Below are 23,142 nucleotides of genomic sequence, written 5' to 3'. Positions count from 1 at the left end.
CCGCGGGACTGGACCCCACTGTTCAGTTGAGGTTAATGCCTTCGTAATCCTGTTCAGCGGTCCCTCCCCGTGAGTGGACCCCACTGTTCAGTTGAGGCCTCTTGCCTTTGTAATCCTGATCAGCGGTCCATCCCCGGGTTCCACATGTTCAGTTGGAGTGTGTTAAGTTGCTGGCCTATGTGCTGGATCCACGGCTGAATTACCCATGGATCACTAGCATCATCGGTCGGCGGCATCGACCGCGACTCGTGTAAGTTTCGAACGGCGAAACAGGAATCGAGTTACGGTCAATTCTTGGGCTTTCCGCTGAACCTCGGGGTTATCTCGTGTACGGGGGTACGTCGTGTAGGTTTGTTAGTTCTTTCGAGAGATCGCGATCTCGTTCGTTTCGGGCGCGCCGCGATTTTTTCCTTTATCATCTGATTCATCGGGCATTTTCTTGTTTACCCATTTTTAAGGGATACGTATTTAGATCACGTTAGAGTTTATAACTTTTCAGTATCTTCAATATCGTACAGTGTCGCAAAAATAGAACGATAACTAGTTTAGTACAGCGACTCGTATGCCCCTTCTGCGAGACACGAAATGGTATATACAGTGTCAGTAGCTACATTTTCTTCCTTTCATTCCAAGTTAGATAAATGTGTGTTTGATACCGAATGATGCCAGTAGGGATGCGAATTATTGTACGATATTTGTACTGATCGATGTAATCGTTGTGTGGGAGATGGATGTTGCGTTACGTAGGCTTTGTTCTACGTTTGTAAAGATTCATGTAAGCGCTGCGTTGGAGATATGTGTTTCGCAGTTAGGCTACGAAACAATTATCTCTTTACGCAGGCCCATGAAGTAGAGTGAGAACTCGACATTCTTGCCAGTAGGTTGAATGTCGAGACCGATGCATAATGTTGAATAACTCATGGGCGGGTCTCGTGCGTAGTCACCTCCTCGTGGTGAGACCTGGTAATTGGCATCCTTTTCCAAAAATTAATCAGCTGATTAATCTTTGCAAAGCGATGCCAAGCTAAGAACTACGCAACAGTCCAGTTTGGAACACCAAAAGCCTCTAAGAGAATTTTGGATGATCTAGACTGGACTGCACCGCGGGTCACCGTTGGACACCGTTGGACGCCGTTGGACACCGTTGGACACCGTTGGACACCGTTGGACACCGTTGGACACCGTTGGACACCTTTGGACACCGTTGGACACCGTTGGACACCGTTGGACACCGTTGGACGCCGTTGGACGCCGTTGGACGCCGTTGGACGCCGTTGTACGCCGTTGGACAGCGTTGGACAGCGTTGGACAGCGTTGGACAGCGTTGGACAGCGTTGGACAGCGTTGGACAGCGTTGGACGGCGTTGGACGGCGTTGGACGGCGTTGGACATCGTGGGACACCGTGGGATATGTCTTGACTATGTCGAATCCATTCTGAGACCATTCTGTACAATGATACTTACCTGACTTGGAACGAGATATAAAAATCTATTCTTCTTTTCCACTAAATCTTGCTCTTATTTTGTGCACAGGAGTGCGTCGCGTGAGTCCATTGATTCCTTTGAAAGATCCCGATGTATGAAATCATTCTCTTATTGCAAACCAATTTTTAACGAAGTATCTTATTGTTTCAAATTGAGTTATAACTTCATAAACTTGCAACTTAGTAACAGTTGGATTCAAATACCTCGAAACAAGTTTTCGCGCGCGTTTGTGCAGTATTCTTTAAGTATATTTAGTGGCGAACTTTTGAATTCTTGCAAATATTTTCCAATATTTATAACACGCGACTATAGTGTATTAGTGGAATGTATATTTCGTATTCTAACAACGAAAATTCACAGTATATATTCGAATTGCGAGCAGTATAATTCTTGCAAACGATTGCATTGCATTCACGGTATTCGTAAGCATTTGTTCGCTATCGAGAAATATCTCACAATTTTCAACTAAATAATATTTTTCAAACTTGTTCCAATCACTTAATAATAATTTTTAAGTGTAAAAAGATAGCAGTATTTTCTAAATAAACGTTCGATAGGAAAAAGAAGAAAATCGTCGAAATGACGTTTCGCTTCTTCCTCCCCCCCCACCCCCACCCGCCCTTAAACAACCGCCATTTCCACCACTGGACTTTACACGGTTCCTGCCTGATGTTAGTCTCCCTGATGATATTCGCTGGGATGGCGCAGCATCCATGGTACGTCCTCTGTTTCTCCGCATCGAACGGTGAGTCGCATGCATTTTTGTTCCTCCGGTCACTCAATCATGTCGTAGGATGAAAGGTCCGAATCGGCACGGGTGACCGGTTGTATTACGTAGAATTTTGTTGCGAGCATAGTGACCGCGGGTATTTCTTATACCCGTGAGTAGTAACATTCTTTTCTAAATTTATTAGTTTAGGATAGGTCTTCTTGCACAGCGCGATTATAGTAATTAGTTTTTTAATAATTAGCTTAAACATATACACTTGAGAATATATTCGTGTTATTTATAAATATGCATATTAATATTCCGTATGAATATTTGCAAATGGCAAATATCTACACGAATATATCTGTACGACATGAATATACTTGATCTTAAGCAATGAATTGATCGTGACACTATTAAGTCATGTTCGTTTATTTCACTTCGGCTAGAATTTAAAATATGAGTTAAAATTCATTTTTATCCGTACAAGAATGTGTGAAATTTTACGTGCAAGAAGACACTTCGCGACAGGCAGATTTTTGAATCAAAGCAATAATTTTGAACACTGCTTCTGCATTTTCGAGTATGTGCTTTGATAAAAAGATCGCCTGAGATTATTTTTTTCTTAGTAATATATTTAGAGTCAATTATTCCATTTGATCGAGTCTCAGTCTTTTAGAATTAACGCTACCTTTTTTGCAATATTAAAGTTTTGTTCTGATTTATTAAATTAATATAGTACAGTTACTTCGTTACTATTAAATTAATAAAGTAGAGTTAATCAGAAACGAAGTAGTAAAATATAAAATCAAAGAACGTTAGTCCGTTAAATAAAAATTACACAAACTAATTATCTTTTTAGTTCAGGATTTTCAGGTTTATCCCTTTCCGTGCCCATTGTCAGGACCTCATTCACGTGCCCAGGTGCTACTTGAATGGCAGAAAGACATTGGGCGCGATGATCTAGAATTAAGTAATGTAATAATTTCTCAGCGACTGACGATGTATTAGTGTATCGTGCACGACGTATTTTCCACATTGTGTGTGTGTGTGTTGATAGGCCGTGGAATTGCGTCGCTTTTTCTCATTCGTCACAACTTTAAATATTAAAAATGTCGAGACACATATCGGTCCCGCGCTTTTAATATTGCCGTCAATTACAATTATAATTCCAAGTTTACTTACGTTTATTTTAACGATATCATTTTCTCAGACGTGTTTTATCACGTTTTACGCAATGGTCACTAGCCTTCGTCAGTCGATTTCAGGAAAACGGTACGTACCTTAGAGTGTGCATGGTGTGTGTTAAGCTCGGGTGTCGGAGGCGTCCCGGGACGTCCTCTCTAGTGTAGGACCTTTGCGCCCGAGCGTTTGTGTGAGAACCGTGGAGCGAATGTGTTGGTGTGCCTGTTTTGCCATTTTTTAAATATAGCGCTAGGTAGGATAGGTAGTATACTTTCTGGTATGTCTGTTAATTGTAAGTAGGTAGGGCCGGGCAGGTTGGCACAGTCTCTGTTCGGGTAGGCGCGTTTTCGTGTGACCAACCTGTTTCTGGAAATTTATTTGAAAAATCGACGGCGAAACTGGCACGAGTAGAGCATGCACTCGTCTCTGGTTTTGCCTTCTGATTTTTCGAATTTCGCGGTCGCGGTCGCGAATGGGTCGAAACGAACGTTTATTGCTCGAGCACGCACATGCGAGTGGGCAACGATCACTGCTGTGATCGTTGGTCAGTCCATGTGCACTTCAATCAGCTTCCGCGGTTTATACTTTTATTTTACCTTTATAAGTTTTTTTTTTGTTTGCGATTTAGAAGTCTCGAGCTTAGATTTGAGTTTCAGCGGGTATTGCGCCCGAAGAAAGAAGAGGCTATAAGCCGAAGAGGCCCGGCAAACTGCCACTCAAGAGGGCAACTACTAATGGCTGCCCATCCTCTGGGTCATCCAGAGCATGGGAAGTCATTATTGTTACTACTTTGTCACTATGCTCGATTTTAGTATTTGTAGTAGTAGAAGTAGTAGTAGTTTTTTCTTTTTTGACTGATGTATATATCGGTCCATCGTCCCATTGGGCAAATCGCGATTTTTCTTAGTGTTGCGACAAATTAATCACGGGTTGTATTAGAGTTGCGAAATAATATCGCGGCTTTTCATTAATGTGGCGAGAGAATGATTACGGTTTGAATTATAGCTGCGATAAAATGATAATCGCGTTTGCTTTAAAGTTGCGAATTACGATGTCGCGATTGTCTTTTACAATTTTTATTATGAATTTTTATAATTTCTTATAGAACTATACGTATCAGAATTTATCTTGTTTTCTATTGTTTGAAATTACATTATAAAAATGTTAGTTTTTAATTAATTTATTAGTATTGCAAGTAGCATTACCAGAATATTTGAAGTAGCTTTTTCATATAGTAAATAGTAATTTTCATTGAATTCACTGTAATAATTAGCGTTGCGATAATGAATGATCGCGTTTTGTCAAGTAGAGTTGCGTATACAAAATGCCCAAATCCTCCGACTGCATTTGTCGGACACTATTCCTGGATCACAAGATACAGCTGTAAGAGCTGTACAAGTGTGATCGTTTATCGGCAATTTCCTAAATGGTTGCACTGCGATCTCTCGCTATTAGTGTTGCGTATTGTTTAAATACGAGTGCGTAGATTTAAATTTATTAGCGGTGCGCATCAAATTTCGGAAATTTTCAGAATTCTTTTTTTTTTAATGGTAGATTAATTGATATTGCAGATATAACAAAGCACTCTTCGCGTTTGATCTTGAGAATTTTCTGCTTCTTGAGAATTTTCAGCGCCCCTTAATACTACGCCCCTTATTAATGCGCTCCTTATTACTACGTTTATTACTGAAAATACTGCTATAAGACATATTCCTTTGTCATTGCTAACGTTGCCATGACTGCTAAAATACAGAACTTTATTACGAATGTAATATATATATATATTAATATATATATACAATTTCATTCACGTATATATATACGTGAGCGATTTTATGCGTAACAAAATATTATAATGAAATATCTTAATGTTGCTACGAAGGCTTGAAATATTTTGTTAAATTTAATTCATTGCTATTAGAATTAATGCTGGTGATTGTTCGTTCTTAGAACCATGACTTTTTGAATTTTTTCGACCATGATATTTTCAATCTTTTAACAGTAATGTAGAATTTTATAAATATTCGAATTTCATTTGCATGAAGCAAAAGTTCATTCGCGATCATCGTCACGTTTGTAAGCAAAAAATAATTTATGCGCATATTTTTCGGTTCACTATGTTGCGAGTCACTATGTTGTAGGAAATAACAGATAGTGCTAAAAATTAAGAGACAAAGCAAGTGATTTTATAATAATCGGATTTTCTCTCATCTTAGTTACTTCAAATGAAATTTTCAAGTTTTAATTCAGTTTAAATTCAATTACTTAAAATTCTTGTCTTCAACTTAACCCTAGTTTCGATTAAAAAGATACAAATGATTCTCTAATTTTGCAAAAATTTAATCAATAGTAATTTGATCTATAATTGACCATTAGTAGTAGTATATTTTTCATGTATAAAATGTTCTCGTTTTAGAGATACCTGTTTCTTTCATATATCAAATCCACTTGTAAATGAGTTTGTTTCAAATTTATTTTTTAAATATATTAAAATATATTTGGATATTTCATAGCATCTTAAATATGTAGTATGCTTAAGGCTCAAAAGAATGGGAGAAATAAAGGAAGTGAACAAAGGAAAGAAAGAAACTAATATTATGAAATAATGTTTGAGTCTTATATGAATCAAGGAGTAATTATATATATTTTATAGAATTTTACTAACCTTTTACAGATTGAGTTTGTTTCAGGATCTTTTGTGGTCATCTCTTATCATACTCCATACAATATCCCTTCCCTTCCCCTTTATTACATTTAGATTATTACGTACATAGAGAGTAAGCAAATATTTAGATTTTTATGTAAATGCAATTTATGCTTAGGTAGGCTAAGGTTGAGGTTGTAATCTAAGTAAATGGGGTAAGATGCCGGTAGAAAATAAGTAGAAGTATAGGTAGTAAGAAGTATGGTGTGGTAGTGTAAAAGCATGGCATTGTAGAATGTATATATTGTGTATTAGTTAATTATATATGGCACATATTTCATCTTATTATCTTGTTTTTTTCGTTTAATTCTTAAGATTTAATGTAATTTTTAGATTTCACGTTTTCATGAATCCTTGTCAGGTTTCTAATTCTCGCGTCGGTTTTTCTTCTTAAAGCTCCTTTTGCTGTTTGTTTTAAACATTATCCAAACGCACACTAAAAGGAGCATTTATTTAATGATGAATTATTAAGATTTTATTTTGCAAAAAGAGGGTGGATGGGTCGCGGATAGGGTGGGCCTCCATTCTCAGCACATCCTCGTGGTGAGACCTGGGCAATCAGTATTATTTGATATATAATTACTAATTGTATCACTATACAGTAAAACAATTAGCTGTATAACTGCTATAATTATTAATTACATGGCAAATAATATGAGCTAATTGGCTGCGACACTGACTAGGTGTTCATATCAATGCATCTATGGTATGTTACATTAGTGAAATATAATTCAGATATAATTGGGAAGTGTAATTAATAATAAGTACTTTTGGTATTGAGTAAAGTATAAATAATATTGGAGTATACTAGAATTAAATAACTTCATCCAAACCATCGTAGGATATCAATTGAGGATTAAAATCTTAAACCTAAGGAAGATTTATCAGCGATCTGAACAACTTTTAAGAACGGTTCTGATGATTAGACTTTTAAAGAGAACTTTTAAAGAGAAGCATGCTTACACAGAATTTTAAAGCGTGACTTTAAAATATGATTTAAAAATAAAATAAAAACTTTCTTGCTGAATGATTCGTTATAAAATTAGAAAAAAATTAGTCTATGTTGCTTCATTTTTCTGTTGAATTCAATTCAACAGATATAGAGGCACCGACATGTTTTTCAAATGTATCTACTTGACAAATTCTTTTAAAAATACTAGATCTTCTAAATTTCTTCGTTACAGTAACGAATGATTATAGTAATAAAATAAAATGTCAAGTTCTTCTTGGAATCAATCAATGTGTAGTTAGGGATTGTAACAATTCAAATGAATCGTGAAAAAACTACGATAACATTCATTAACTCCAAACATATTCTATACATATTTATTTATTATACACCTTTACAATTAAAAATACTCGAAGAAAAATGCTTGTACGATTTTCCATTAGATCATAGCGATAAAACAGAAATAGAGTAAGAGTTATAAAATAGCACCCATTACACAATTTTAAATTCTTCTACACTTTCTTTGTTGTTGTTTGGCAAACCCCACATTTTATAGCGACAATTTTTCACCAGCGAAAGAATATCATCCTGAAAAAAGAAAAACAAGAACCAAAAGAGAGAAGTGAACGATTCAAGTGAATCGAGAAAAATTTTAACAATATACAGAATGTGTATATCTATCTTATAATTAGTTAAAACTAAAATTTTCCTTAACATATGCTTCACTCTTCAAAACGTGAAGTTTCCTATCTTAAAAATAAAAAGAAAACAGATATTTACGTCCGATATAACGTTTTTGGCAACTGTTTCAACAGTTGATTAACGAACACGAGATTAAGAATATTTACATTACATATTTGCGCGTATATGTACATTCAGCTGAAAAGTTGTGAGAAATGCTATAAAAGACGAATATTCGAATTACGACGAATTACTTGTGTATAACATCAAAATGAGCACAATAAAATTATCAGTGATATTTTTCCTCCTCGAATTTACGAATCTCTCGTTACAACATGAACAAATTCCAAAAGCCAAAACAGTTTTAGGAAGCGTCAGTGGTTATTATAAAGAGTCTCGATCTGGGAAAACATACGAGGCTTACGAAGGTATCCCCTATGCAGAAATTCCTGTTGGAGAACTTCGGTTCGAAGTACGTACAACGATAATGTTCATGTAAATTAATATCAAAATACATACTACACTTTCAACTGCACTTTATATAATATAATATATACGTATATAATATAATAAAATATGTGTATATCATAATAGAATATTTGTCAATATTTTAAGTACTTCGTGAATTTACAGCCACCCAAACCAGTGCAGAAATGGGAATACGAATTACCTGCAAAGAAAAAGGGTTCCATTTGTATACAGTATCGTATTAAGCCTGGTGCAGACGGAGATACAGTCTCAGGCTGTGAAGATTGCTTGTACATGAACATTTATGTATCACTTAGAAACAATACTAAGACTTTATTACCAGTAATGTTTTGGATTCATGGAGGAGCCTACCAATTTGGTACTGGAAATGATCTAGACGAGAGTCATTTAATGGATAAGAGTATTGTATTGGTTACGTTTAATTATCGTGTAGGACCTTTCGGTAAGAATAATAAATTATAAAAGATATTCTTTGTGGTTCAAATTAAATTCAGTATTTCGTCCTAAGGTTTTCTTAGTACGGGAGACAATGTAGTATCTGGAAATATGGGATTAAAGGATCAAAGCATGGCACTGCGCTGGGTATCCGACAATATTGAGAATTTTGGAGGTAATCCGAAAGATGTAACTTTAATCGGTTTCAGTTCGGGAGGCATGAGCGTTCATTATCACTATCTGTCACCTTTGAGTGCTGGTCTATTCCAAAGTAAGTTTATTAAGTATATATGTACGTATACAATATGTTCAACTTAAACGTACACAGACTATTATTTTTTGAATTATTGAGAAAAATGTTCATAAGGAGGTTGTTCGATTTGATAGAGTAACTTTAATTTGAATAGCTGAATTTTTAAATTTTTGGCGTGGTAGTTCAATACATAACAGCACGCTATTCATTCAGACCAAAGATGCTTTATAAGTGTATTACTCTTTAATTTTCATATCACTGTATGATACTTATCTTTTCTCGCAATTTCTACTACATAGGAGGTATATCTATAAGTGGTACAGCACTTAATCCTAGGGCACAAACAAAACGAGCTTCAGAGAAAGCTAAAAAATTGGCAGCGGCAGTGGGGTGCCCAACTGATAGTAGCAGTAAAATGATTGCTTGTTTAAAAAAGCGTCCACCACGACTCATATCACAAAACGTCGACAAGCTTTTGGTAAATTGTATAGTTTCAAGATTGAAATTTTATCTGTTTAACGTGTTTACGATTGAACTTTTTTTGATACTATGTATTTATATTATACTAAGTACATATATTATAGAAATTGTTGTGATGTTCTTTCTCTGTAGTTTTTAATTTGCGTTTTGCAATCGAATAGTATTATAGATGTGATATTATTATCACAAAATCTGTTTGTAGGTTTGGTTGAACAATCCTGCTAGTCCTTTTGGACCAGTTGTGGAGAAGCAAGGATCGAGTCCTTTCATTAGTCGCTCTCCAATTGAAATTATCACTTCAGGCGAGGTTCAAGATGTTCCCTGGATTACTGGAGTCGTTGGCGAAGATGGAATATTTCAAGCTGCAGGTCTGATTTCGTGTAACAGTAATATTATTGAAATTATTAATATTATTAAAATATTATTGAAATAAGAGTTTTACTTGCACAGATTTTGTTGAAGACGACGATTTATTGAAATATCTAAATGATAATTGGGACGATATCGCGCCATACCTGATTAATTATAACGATACTATTTCGCTTTGCGAGCATAAACAAGTGGCGGAAGAAATCAGAAAGTATTATTTGGGATCAAAAAAAATTGACCGTAATACAGTGGCACCACTGATACAAATGCTCAGCGATCGATCATATGGTGTTGGCATGGCGACAGCTGCTAAATTACATGCGAAAGTTAACAAAAATCCGGTGTGGAGTTATTACTATACATACAAAATTAAAGAAGACCTTAGCTTTACAACTAAACTCGGTAATTTTGTTGCGCCATTTACTATAATCACAGTAGAACTTCATTTATCTGAACTTCATTTATTGGAACAGCTTTTTTATATTAATAAATACAGTATATTATTCTATGAAAATTAGCAGTAGACTTACAGTGAACAAAAAGTAATAAATTAATAAAGAAGAAGTTTGTGAACAAATATCTCCGAAATGAACTCTTATTATATGAGTTGTATATCTTTAACGAGTTCAAATAAGTAGAGTTCTATTATAACAGCGGAGAAAAATGTGTGGAGTAATATATGTATGTAAAATGAATGAATAATAGGGGTAGCCCATGGAGACGATATTTATCTTGTGATTAATAAAGACGCTTCGAATATGACCAATTCAGAGGACCTAGCAATGCAGCAACTTTTAATTGATTTTTACACTTCTTTTGCTATTGAAGGGTATGTGTGAGATTGGAAATACAATTTATGTATGATTAATTTTTATTGTTTGAATATCACGTTGACAAAGAATTTATAATTATATTAGAAAACCACGTGTTGGTGATGCTAAATGGCAGTCATTAAAATCTGGCGAGGATAATCTTCATTATTTACACATAGCTGATGCAAAAAATGTGAAAATGGAATCTAATGGAAATTTTGCGCAAAAGAAATTTTGGGATACAATAAAATCTCACGAAAATTAATGGTTGCCTCAATAATTTTAGTGAAAGAAGAAGTGAAGTAAATATACGTATGTATAATGTCTTATCTTTTAGTCATAAAGAACATGTTTTATATTAATACATTATTAATAAATTTGATTTTATAAACAAATACGGTGGTGCAAATATATTTATAACTCTAAATAATGAAGTAGTCCTATAGATATTTACATTGAATCATTCTGAAAAATATGCATATTTTCATAATAAAATAGATTAGTTTTTCCAATATTCATATGTATATTACCGTTTAATTTGTTAAATCTTCTTATTTATAATTAGGAAAGTCAAAGATAATTACAAGGAGAAAAAACTACATTTGACATTGGTCTGCATCAATATGAAATAAAACAAGATGTTTTGAAACTAATGGATATTTTATATACACTTCTTGGATATTCCATGTACGTTATCTTGGATTTCTGGATATTTCCGATTACAGTAATGCCCAATTATACTAATCTTTCCTGATAATATGTTGTCTTCCAATGTTTACTCGCATTTAAATTCTAACATTTAGAGTTCGTATTTTTTAAACTTTTGCATTTGAAGATGTAAAAAGAAAAACACGCTTGTCACGTAATGTCAGTTATGGAGATAGGTTGAGAAAGATATAGGTTTAATTGAAATTGAAGCTTTATTTTTATGTTGAATGCACGAATTATTCACCTTTTACGTCTATCGCTTTATCTATTTTAATTATTCGTTTGATTTTCTCCTATAGTATTACCAATGTGCAATGTAAGTAGGTTTGTCTTTTGATTTAAGTTTCAGTCGAATTCGTAATGGATTTATTATAATTAATTTATACTAATAATGTTTCAGTTCTGTAACCATATATTTTTTCTCTTATAAGAGAGGCCTTTAGATATGTTTTACGTTGTAAAGGTTTGGGAAAATAAATAGTACATAAGTTATTTATAAATATCTGTTCAATGATTTTTCAGTGAATCTATACGCAGTACGTTGAAATCTAACAAGATTTTATTGTAAAATATTATCTACACCAAAGATATATTTTTTTAATGCTTACTTTTTTTTAATAACCGATACAGAAAATACAGTACTGGTTTGAAAAAACATTCACACATGCTTATCGGAAGTTATGGCAAAGGTAATAAAAGGTTTTAAAACAGTTTTAAAATGGACACGATAAAACTACCGACCGTTTCACTTTTCTTAGCGTTTGTGAATTTTTTGTATCAAGATGAGCAGCCTCTAATAGCCAATACGTCTCTGGGGAAAATTCGAAGTTGCTATAGGGAATCTCGCCATGGCAGGAAATATGAAGCTTACGAAGGCGTCCTATATGCGCAACCTCCACTTAAAAAGTTTAGATTCCAAGTATGTTGAACAATGTCTGCAAGAAAATAAAATCTTATTCACTATGACGTAATAAAATAATAATAATATACTACGAACTTTTAGCCACCTCAACCTGTAAAACCGTGGGAAGGCGAACTACCCGCTATAAATAAAAGTTCAGTTTGCACACAATACGTTATGGTTTTTAAATCACACGACGACAAAGTTAAGGGTTGCGAGGATTGTTTGTATATTAACATATACGCGTCTATTAGGAATGACAGCCGTATTTTGTTACCGGTAATGTTTTGGATTCACGGAGGCGCCTTCCAGTTTGCTAGCGAAAACGAAGCAGACGAAACACTCTTAATGGACCGTGATATTGTGTTTGTCGCGGTTAATTACTGTTTAGGACCATTCGGTACGGTAGCTAATAATTAGAGTAATTAGCAAGTAATTAGAAAAAAATTTTAATTAATTACTGTATTTGTTTAAGGTTTCCTTAGTACAGGAGACAGTGTAGTACCTGGAAATATGGGACTGAAGTATCAGAGCCAGGCTTTACGTTGGGTGCATGATCATATTAGTAATTTTGGTGGCGATCTCGAACTGAGATCTCGAACAGCAGCGTCCTCGTGATCGCCCTCCTCGGTCTTAACTCCGTGATGTCGAGTTCGGAGAGCTTGACTTCCCTCTTCACCACTGACATCGCATCTCTGTACGTGAAGCCCGAGCCGTCCCTCACGGTGAGCGATACCACAGCACACCGTGGGGGTCGGGGAAGGCCCGGCACTTTCTCGCTGTGCGCGTCTCGCCCACTAGCGTTACGTCTTTTTCCTACCCCTATAGCTCCGGGTTCATCGCCGCTGCCCGTTTCTCTCATGGATTCCCTTCCCGTGCGGGGGCGTACCGGAGGCCGAGCGGCCACCTCCACCACTCTCCTTGCCCTCGTTCCGCCGCTTCCGGTCGCCGTCCCGGGCGCCTAGGCTCCTGTTCGGAATGTCGACGACGGAAAAGACAACGATACCCGTCACTTGATTCTTACGTCCTCGATCGGCGCATGGACCGTTGGAAGAGGTTGCGCCGTGGGCTTCCTGTTCTTTCGCCTCGCTCTCCCTCTTCCTCCTCCTATGACGGTAGTAAATCCTGCCTCGTCGGCCGACGACTCCACGGTCGACCGCGAGGTGTCTCTCGCCGACCGCAATCGTGCTTGTACGGTTCTTGAGGTGGCGCCAGCGTCCGTAGCCGGGGGGATCGCTCCCTCTGGCATTATTTCTCGCCAACACTCCTCCAACTTGCGGTGGAACAGGATCTTGAGATCCTCTAGTGGATCTCGAGGTCTTGGATCACCGAACCTATCCATTCTCTTGTGTGTTACTCCCCGTCCCGTCGGGACAGCGGAAACGGCCGACCAGGGTTGTGGGGAGGTGGGGGAGGGGGACCCATAATCGTTCCCGTTGGGGCCCGGGGAGCATTTTCTTTCGTCCCCCTCGTAGAGGTGATCCCCACCTCTTGTCCTTCGCCGTCGTTGTTATCAACTTTGGCTGCCCTCTCTGTGCATTCCTTGATCAGCCGTTTCAACGTCTCTTGAAGATGACTGACCTCTCTCTCCAGAAAGCGCACCCTTCTTCGTAGGTATGCGACGTCCTCCTCTTCCTGATCGTGAGTCGGTTCCTCGTCCTTCACGGTTGCTTGCTTGTCGACCGGTCCGATCCTCATTTCGTCACTCCGCATGTCGTCGCCGCTGTCAGTACCGCCACGGATGGTAGAGGCGGCATCGGCCACGGTGGCAGCCTCGGCGTCGGTGTCGGTGTCGACACCGGATTACGAACGTTCGGAACCCGGGTTCGAATCCCAGCAACCGGAGTCCGATTTTTCTTCCACAATATAAAAGTGAGAAGAAAAGCGGCCGTACCCGGCAGCGACATCTACAGCCTAAGCACTTACATATGCTTAAAGCTACCTTGAATATGTACTATTGACTTTGAACGATAATATGAATCATGTACGATAATTTTTTGGCTTTCAATGCTTATTCATACTAGTATTAGCATCGAAAAAACTAATATAAAGAAAGGTAACAAAGAGTAATATGTCTCCAAACTGTGAAAAATACAAATTATAGAATAACATTAGTTATGTCTGAAATTATATTTGATGTATGTTTCATGAAGCAATGAAGCAGATCTTACAATTAATGTTGGGTTTTCTGCTGCGATATTGTCAATCTAAATTATGTATCTGGTTTAAGATCCCTCGCACAAGATAATAGATCGCAATTAGTTTATTGTAACGACGATTAAATTGTGAAGATCTGTTCATCAACCATATCTTTTCGCATAGAAAACTAATTTTTAGATATTTCGTACGAAGTCGATTTTCGGGAAAGTGATATTTATTATAAAAGTTTAAGTAATAGTGGAGCCTCTTCATATGTATAATCTTTAGTAGTGTGATGTTAATTTCTTTGTTAGAATTTAATTGCGCAGTTGTAACGTAACTATTGTATGAATAACTCATTAAATGTTGGGAAGTTATCTTGAAGATATGCTATCTACAGAATGCACGCATTGAATAATCTAAATGGTAATAAAACCAATCAAGGCAATTTATTTAAATTAATATATATTTTCTAGCAGTGAGTAGTTGGATCATTTCCTTCATATTTCGTTTTTTTTTTAGTGGAAGTGTCCAAGATTTAAAAATTTCACGCTATTCGTGTTTAATTTCATATATATATATATATGAAATGTGTGTATATCAAGTGTATATGTGTATATTAAGAAATGTTTTAATTTTTCCCAATAATTTCGCTATGCCTTTTTTCCAATTTTCTGCTAGAATAGAATGTTCGTTTTCTCAACTTCAAATACAGAGAGCGGAAATTCTTATATTTCCGATGTATTTATATTATCATCAGAATGCGAGCGCTAAATATTTACCTTGCATCAATAGTATTGTACGGTACTTAGCCGAATTCCGGTGGAAGTTTCACATCAAAATTGCGACTTGGCTGCAACGAATGCATTGCCAGCCGGAAAAATGGCGATAGTAGGAGAAAATGCTCGCTTTATTAAAGATTATGTATCCGCGGTATTTATTTCTTAGCTTGTGCATCACGGCAGAACAATGTTTCAATCATTTATCGGTAATTGCTCAATCATTCTTCAATTTATGTATAATACATTTTGATACTATATTTTAGTAAAAAATATACTATATATTAGAGATATACTACTATACTATACTATTTATACATTTATTCATGTACATGCTTTACATATTGGTAAATCGGTAAAAACATATCGTTAATTTAAAAAGTGCATTTTCATATGCTTATCGGCAGTTGTGTGGAGGTTATAAACGCTTGCTACCGATCAGATATGTACGTAACTTCAAAAGGAACACAATGGAACTATCAGTTATCGCTTTGCTCCTGCTGGGATTTGTGAACTTTTCGTGGCAGAATGAGCGGATACCCAGAGTCAGGACGTCTCTCGGGGACATACGCGGATATTATAAGGTTTCTCGACATGGTAGGAAATACGAGGCGTACGAAGGTATTCCCTATGCGCAACCGCCCGTTGGAAAACTTAGGTTCAAAGTACGTAGAACAATCGTGGAAGATTATGTCAAGAAACTAAAATCCTTTTGATTAACGAAACGCAATACTTAAATAGAATATTGTGAAATTACAGCCACCGCAGCCAGTGCAAGAATGGATAAATGAGTTACCCGCCGTGGAGAAAGGTTCTGTTTGCACCCAATATGTTATATTATCTACCCCTCAAAATGGAGACAAAGTTACGGGATGTGAGGATTGCTTATATATGAATATTTATAGACCGTTTAGGAATGGCAATGAATCCTTGTTACCAGTGATGTTTTGGATTCACGGAGGAGCTTATCAGTTTGGTAGCGGAAACGAAGTTAACGAAACGCTTGTAATGGACCGTGATGTTATCCTGGTCACGTTTAATTATCGTCTAGCATCCTTCGGTAAAAACAATAATGGAAAGGTTTTATTCAAAAAATTTAGTATTAATAGTACTAGTTGACAACTAATTTAAAAGATTTAATTAATTTAATAAATTTAAAAGCCGCTTGATTTTTAATTGATTTTGTTGGTTTACTCAAATTGGTAGACCTTTCGATCACGAAAAGCTAAAAGTATTTACACGTTATACTTATAACAAGATCTAGAAAATATGTTTGTTTAAGGCTTTCTCAGTACCGGTGACAGTGTAGTACCTGGAAATATGGGATTGAAAGATCAGAACGTGGCTTTGCGTTGGGTGTATAATCATATTAGAAATTTCGGTGGCGATCCGAACCAAATAAGTATTTTTGGTTTGAGTGCAGGTGCTGCCAGCGTCCATTATCATTATTTGTCACGCTTAAGTACTGGTCTTTTCCAAAGTATGTGGTTATTTTTCTTTATGTTATTGTTGAGTTAATACAAGAGAAATTTTATATTTTATATTGTATATTTTATATCTTATATTTTATATAGGAGGAATATCGATAAGTGGCGTGGCACTCACTCCTTGGGCACAGACAAAATATGCTCCTGACAAGGCTAGAAGATTCGCAGCTACCTTAGGATGTCCAACACGCAATACAAAAGAAATGATCGATTGTCTTCAAACTCGCCCTGCGCGAATTATATCGCAAGTTACTGGCGAACTGGTGAATTGTTACTATTTTTTCGTCTTGATATTGTACAATTACAATTATATTTATTTTCATATAAGTTTCGAATCTTAGTCACAGAATCTTTATGTACCTTTTGGACCAGTTGTTGACAAATATGGACCCAACCCTTTTATCACTCGTTCGCCAATCGATATTATCGTTAGTGGCGAAGCATACGATGCTCCCTGGATTTCTGGAGTAGTTAGCGAAGAAGGATTATTCATCTCTGCAGGTCTGATTTTATGCAATAATAGTATTAATTCTATGTGTACTGCCATGTAAAATACATAGTTTTGTTCGAGTAGCATTTGTTGGTAATGATCAACTGTTGAAGCAGTTGAACGATGACTGGGATAATATTGCACCATATTTGCTTGACTATAACGATACTCTTCCTCTTAATCAACACAAAGAGGTTGCGGAAAAAATTAGGAAGTATTATTTGGGATCTAAACCTATTGACAGTAACACATCATTGTCGGTGACACATATGATAGGTGATCGGATGTTCGGCGTTGATTTGCAGAAAGCTGTCATTTTGCACGCGAAAATTAATAAAAGTCCGGTGTGGACTTATTACTACAGTTACAGATCTATGCATAGTTTTAGTGAAATTGTGAGTGGTGGTTCTACCAAGAACTTTGGTAAGTTACTTTATAATCTCGAGATTATGGTATTAGTAAAATTTAATATTATTAAAACTTCATATTATTATACTATATATTTCTGAGCTTAAACCTTACTAGTATTTATTAAGTTAATATTTTTCTCTTAAATTTACCGGATGGATTAGGGGTAAGCCATGGAGATGATGCATTTCTTGTGCTTGATACTAGAATTTCAAACGTTTCGAGGCCGAATGACTTGGAAATGCAACAAATATTGCTCGATTTTTACACGTCATTTGCTATAGAGGGGTATGTTACTTTAAATTTTTACTTTTTCTTTAATTATCTCGATTTGCTGTTTAAATATATCCTTAATACAAATTTCAAAATACAGTAAACCACGTGCCGGCAATGTTCAATGGCAAACATTAGATCCCAATGAAAAAGAATTTCAATATCTTCATATAGCTAATCCGCGAAACATAAAGATGGAAACTAGTAACGACTTCGCGAACATAAACTTCTGGAATACGATCGATTTTAATGAAAACAAAATAAGTGGGCAGGAGTAACAAAGAAGAAGTAACTGAACTTAGCTGCTATTTCCTGGCTGTTTATTTTTAGCAAAACTATTAACCAGGTGTGTGAAATAAATCAGCAAATTTTTTAATAATTACTACATACAACCAATTATGTTGTATCATTTTTGAATAATGTTTTATTCAAATATTCTTTAACTCGAATCATTAAAATCCCCTTGTAAGGGAAGGTAGTGAGAATCAGAGAGTAGATCGAAATTAGACATACAAAATCGTTTATTCTATATAAAAGGACACTTTATACTAGCACGTACTGTCAAATCTAACCTACTTCCATACAGTCAGAACCACCGAGATACCCTCGGCTCGCTCGTTTCTTTATGTATCACATATTATTACACGTGGCGAATAATGGATAATTATGCTGATAATAATGGGGATAACTGTCATCGTGGTCGTTCGTAATTGATTACAAAAATGAAACAGATAGAGGATGCAGGAAGAAAGTAAACGAACGAACGAAATGAAAGAAGAGAAAACAAAAAGAAGAAATATCCGAGAAATTTATCACGAGCATCTTGAGTATATTCGCGTACTGTGCATAGTTAATATTCGTCTCGCTATTCACAGCATGATCAATTCTAATCTACAATTCGGCTTCCATTGAAAATCGATTTCTATAATCGAAGAACTATCGCAACGCGGTAAACGTTCGCGCTAGAAGATTATTGGCACCAGATAAAAATTGGTCATTCTGTGTATAAATATCATGTATTTATATTTATATATATCTATATTTATATATATAATATGTATAAAGGTGCGTGGCTCGTTTGCGTTGTCAAAGAACACGTTCGTCAGCCGCGACGGATTGATCGATTGTGACACGACGGGGAAGATTTTTACCAACGCTGAGCACGCAGTCGTTAATTAATTACATGCATCCTATGTGTTCATCATAATTAATATATCTTACGTTACAGTTACACATCTATATCATATAAACGTACCGTCGTAACAACTCGATACTCGTTTTACCTTCGGTATAGTACGAACCACCATATAATGAGATTGTGAAACTTATCAGTAGTCGACAGTATTCATTAGTCAGTAATGATGGTGCTGAGACGAAGGAATCGATAGAAATATGACCACATAAGGACCCACTGTCATGGCCATGTATGTATATGTATGTAATACATGGAATAAAAATTTATATTTACATATGTTAAAACCCTCTGTTTTTTAATATATTAAAGTACTAATTTGTATTTTTAGCTTTTTATTTAATAATATTAGATGATGATTAATAATAATCTAATTTCTAATTATTAAAAAGTCATTTAATTGTCTACTTAATAAATGAAATAGATTAGTCATAGTTCGTCATTTGTTTTTATTGTGTAATTTTGAATTTAGTATAGGGTTCTATGTGGTTCTACCTACAGTCCTAAAACATTAGTCGATAACACTATTCGACGATTCAAATTACGACCTTGTTGCATCTTAGCCCGTATAATATACTATCGCTATGAGTGGATATTAAGATAAATACTAGGCTCGACTAATTACTAAAATCGTTAGTTTAAAAAAGAGCCGATTCGATTGCGCGTAAGTACTGAAATTACGATTGGTTCGTACGCGAGAAACGTGTTCACGTTTAATCGCAGGGGAAATTATATTTGAAGATTGTCGAGCTCTGTTAGCTTCAACTTTTTTATAGAAAGATATTGTGCTATCGTACTATCCTAATGGACTGCATTTATGAATAGCAATAAAAACTTTCATTCCTCGAATAGATAGCGCAAGGTGGCCACCCGACCGTGTTTTAATTATAAAAAATATATCATTAATACGTTCATTGATGATTCAATTTCCACTACCTGTAATGCCATATGCTAATGAATCATTTTCATTTCAGTCCTATTTCGGTATCATAAAACTTTATGTATGTGCTCTTCGCGAGACTATCCCAAAAAAATTTTTTCCAAATTTTGTGACTTTTAACATGATTTCTTTTCTCATTAACTATTATACACAAATAATTATTTTAGAAAATCTATTTCTATATCGTAAAATTCAAGTATTTGCTTAATATGAATTATTAGGAAAATATCTTAAAAAAACGTACAATTCCCTTATGTACATATTGTAAAAGTAGGTCAATTCAGATATGCATTGAACGTGTCAATCGACCAACCTGGATTCTACATCACCAACCAAATCGTTCATTTTGAATGTTTAATCTCATTAGTCATGCATTGGTTCATGTACAAAGATTCTACTTAATTTTAAATGCTCCTTAAATATTCGTCTTTGGACTAAATCGACGCATAGACAGTTTAGATATAAAGAAGGTTTTCGTGAATTCTATGTATTTTAACTTTATTATCGGATGTGTTTACGTATGTAAAGATAATCTTCGAGACAGTGACAGTAATAATATGGCCATTTATATCACGATCGAGTTGCCATTGGAAGCACTATGGTTACACTACGTTCTCCTAATTCCTTCCGGCAGAAATTTCTTCCCTATTCATACTCGTGTTTTTCAGACCGCGTTTACTCGCGAATGTTTCACGTTCGATTGTTTGTCCGCGAAAATTACGAGCTAAATTAACGAACGCATATACAGAAAAGTATTCGACGGGATTCGCTTGAAGACAGAATTTTTTCAGGAAGACAGAACTTTAATACGTGTGGTCTATCGTTCGTATTATAAATTACAGGGACAGCTATCTTGCGCGGTACTTTCTGTGATAATAATAGCGTTCGTTCTATTACACCTAAACGGCCCCAAGTTCCGGAGTCTCAAAGCGTTTCTGACAATGTGTTCCACATTCGACTCCTTGTATATGTGAACGAACACTTTCCGCTTGTTCCTCGGGTGTTTTCCACGCGGTATGGCTTAGTAAAATGGGTATCAAATTCTAATTGACTGTTTACGGATAAATCGCAGGAGTGAAGTGGTGGACACGTTATATCGTAGAACCACAATCCCCGCGACACTTTGAGACTAGAGAACGAAGAACAATCATCGTATAGATATAATTAATATGCTTTCATACAAACGTATAGAACATCGTTAAGTGTTATTATTTTAGGGGGTACAGTGTGTATAAAGAATCGTATAAATGTATATATTTATATTTATATATATATTTATATATATATGTATAATGACGCCAGCTCGCCGGAGAAGCAAATTCGCGTTCGGTCCTCCGCGCGAGCCGCTGTTTGAGCTTTGAGATACGCGTACCTTTCGTCTTGTCTTTGTGGCTTTTTCTTTCTTTTCATTTTATCTTTAAAACATATAAATGTACCATGCACACAGACGCACGCACACATACAGGCGCGCGTGCTTGAATACGATCTTAGCTTATTACACGGATCTATCGCGATAAGGAAAGGATTTACTCGTATGTACAATTGGTGGAATCGATATATTAAACGACGACTGACGTCGCCTTGAATCTCAAACTCTAAACATTATAAAATGATATTTCAAATTTATGTATCAAAAGAATAACAAGTTACGTATGTCTGGAATCTATATTCTAAATTATATGCATATTGTAAAAACTTTTTGAAATATATCGCAAGAAATAATTTTCAGTTGACATGGTGTGTTTAAATTTTAATGGTTAGTGGATTTTATAATTTTAATACGTCTTTCCCACCAACTCTATACATTCGGTGTATTATCGCGTTCGTGATTTATAGGAAGACGAAGGATATTATAAAAATTCTATAGAGGAATGTTGTTGCGTAAAAAATAGTTGGAAGAAATTATTGACTGGAAAGTTTGTCATGGATCTGCGGCGTTGATATTTCTAGTATCTTATCGATCGCATTCGAACACGCGTGAACGTCAGCAGACGTGAGTAGATGTGGACTGATCGTTAGCGCACGACGCGTGTCAGCCATGAAACGATTTGGATCTATCGCGATCGTACGGCAGATCGCCTTGGATCATCGTTGTTCAAGTTTTTACAGTGGTATTACAAGAGCAATGTGCTACGTGGCGCTTACATTTCTTGTCGCGTGAATCGAATTCTCACGCATTCGATCGTACGCGGGAAATCAACAAGGCTTTACGCTAAGAAAAAGATCTCGTGGTTATCCCTCGTACAATCTCTGATATTGCTGTTACAATGTCACTGTATAGGAAATCGTTTCGTATGTACCAAGGTTCGTATATTTTCTTCGCTTTTTTATCTATTTATTTCTTTTTTTGGTCGCGTTCGATTGAAACGCATTTATCGTTTGTATCCCATCACCACATTTAATTCCTAACGACGATTCCTCGAGAATATCAAGCTTCAACGACGATGATCGTGGCTAAAATTAGCGCCGTGTCTGGCTGTCACGGAACGAAAGTTTAGTGCCGCTGTTGTCGGCACTGACGAAGGCACAGTCATAAGTCTCGTACGTTCAGCAACTTTTTTTTCATTAATCGCTTTTTCTCTTCCTTTATAACCATCGTTTTTACGTGTAAAAAAAAAGAAAAAAGATAATGGCGTAAGACATGGAACTATCACGAAATATTTCTCCACTAATATCCCTTTTCGTTCCACTGGTTTGCTTGTTTCTGTTTCACGTTTGGCACTAAAAACGAGCCTTGTTTTACATAGCTAAATTCTTCGTTTCTTTCTTTTTTGTTCCTTTAGTCCCTTCCATTACACGTGCTCATCGATCTCTCCCTCTCTCGCGCTCTCTCTCACTCTCTCTCTCGTTCTCTATTCCTATCTCTATCTCATTCTTTCTCTCTTTTTTTTTCTCTTTATATAACATAATATAATATTATAATATAAACGTTTACGGTTTTGGCCACTCAGTTCGTGATCGCCGAAGCACATTACAGTCTGTGTTTCCGCGACATTTAGATAGTTTAGAATATTTTTAATTCACTTTTATACAACACTGATCCTGCTCTAGACTTCCTTGTGCGTATGTTTGTTCGACGGATCCCCGGGATCGTGTTGGTCGGCTCATCTCCTCCTTCTGGCCGTAGCTGCTGCGATCATTTGCCTCAACATCGGCTCCGGACTACACACTCGTGGATCACATTTCATGTTGCCATCACCACCGCAACTGAAATTCAAAATCGTTCGTTTCATTAATATTATTGTCACACCTATTGCAAAATTCTCATTATTCA

The 23,142-nt window shown here is 36.0% G+C and overlaps 4 protein-coding genes across 6 annotated transcripts in view; 3 read left to right on the top strand and 1 right to left on the bottom strand.

Moving 5' to 3' along the window:
* Nucleotides 1-7,984: 7,984 nt before the first annotated feature.
* LOC117165772 (venom carboxylesterase-6-like) lies at nucleotides 7,985-10,853 on the top strand. The gene is made up of 8 exons (XM_033349139.2): nucleotides 7,985-8,185; nucleotides 8,347-8,644; nucleotides 8,711-8,908; nucleotides 9,190-9,368; nucleotides 9,573-9,738; nucleotides 9,821-10,141; nucleotides 10,445-10,568; nucleotides 10,657-10,853. Exons 1-8 carry the CDS (start codon nucleotides 7,985-7,987, stop codon nucleotides 10,814-10,816), a joined length of 1,647 nt encoding a protein of 548 aa, XP_033205030.1. The 3' UTR covers nucleotides 10,817-10,853.
* A 1,124-nt stretch (nucleotides 10,854-11,977) lies between these two features.
* Nucleotides 11,978-13,505, top strand: LOC117165933 (venom carboxylesterase-6-like). The gene is made up of 3 exons (XM_033349462.2): nucleotides 11,978-12,178; nucleotides 12,263-12,560; nucleotides 12,636-13,505. Exons 1-3 carry the CDS (start codon nucleotides 11,978-11,980, stop codon nucleotides 12,776-12,778), a joined length of 642 nt encoding a protein of 213 aa, XP_033205353.2. The 3' UTR covers nucleotides 12,779-13,505.
* Nucleotides 13,506-15,538: 2,033 nt separating this feature from the next.
* Nucleotides 15,539-21,513, top strand: LOC117165823 (carboxylic ester hydrolase). 2 transcript variants are annotated; one of them, XR_013061917.1, is made up of 9 exons: nucleotides 15,539-15,743; nucleotides 15,838-16,138; nucleotides 16,361-16,558; nucleotides 16,653-16,828; nucleotides 16,907-17,066; nucleotides 17,140-17,478; nucleotides 17,628-17,751; nucleotides 17,837-18,082; nucleotides 18,323-21,513. XR_013061917.1 is itself a non-coding variant. In XM_033349219.2 (8 exons), the coding sequence occupies exons 1-8, from the start codon at nucleotides 15,549-15,551 to the stop codon at nucleotides 18,012-18,014; spliced, it is 1,671 nt and encodes a 556-aa protein (XP_033205110.2). In that variant the 5' UTR covers nucleotides 15,539-15,548; the 3' UTR covers nucleotides 18,015-21,513. The 2 variants fall into 2 exon arrangements, 1 of the variants encoding a protein (XP_033205110.2); XM_033349219.2 differs by having other exon boundaries at nucleotides 17,837-21,513.
* LOC117165757 (uncharacterized) overlaps nucleotides 21,113-23,142 on the bottom strand; it is a 60,533-nt gene continuing 58,503 nt past the window's right edge. For both annotated transcript variants that reach the window (XM_033349118.2, XM_033349117.2), the window contains one exon: nucleotides 21,113-23,075. In XM_033349118.2, the coding sequence (XP_033205009.2) occupies nucleotides 22,973-23,075 (103 nt within the window). In that variant the 3' untranslated portion in view covers nucleotides 21,113-22,972. The remainder of the gene's footprint in view (nucleotides 23,076-23,142) is intronic.

The sequence above is a fragment of the Bombus vancouverensis genome, chromosome 3 (assembly GCF_051014615.1).
Source record: "Bombus vancouverensis nearcticus chromosome 3, iyBomVanc1_principal, whole genome shotgun sequence".
In the NCBI taxonomy this organism is placed as follows: domain Eukaryota; kingdom Metazoa; phylum Arthropoda; class Insecta; order Hymenoptera; family Apidae; genus Bombus; species Bombus vancouverensis.
Note: the sequence above shows the minus strand (reverse complement) of the source record. Positions and strands in the feature narration are given on the sequence as shown.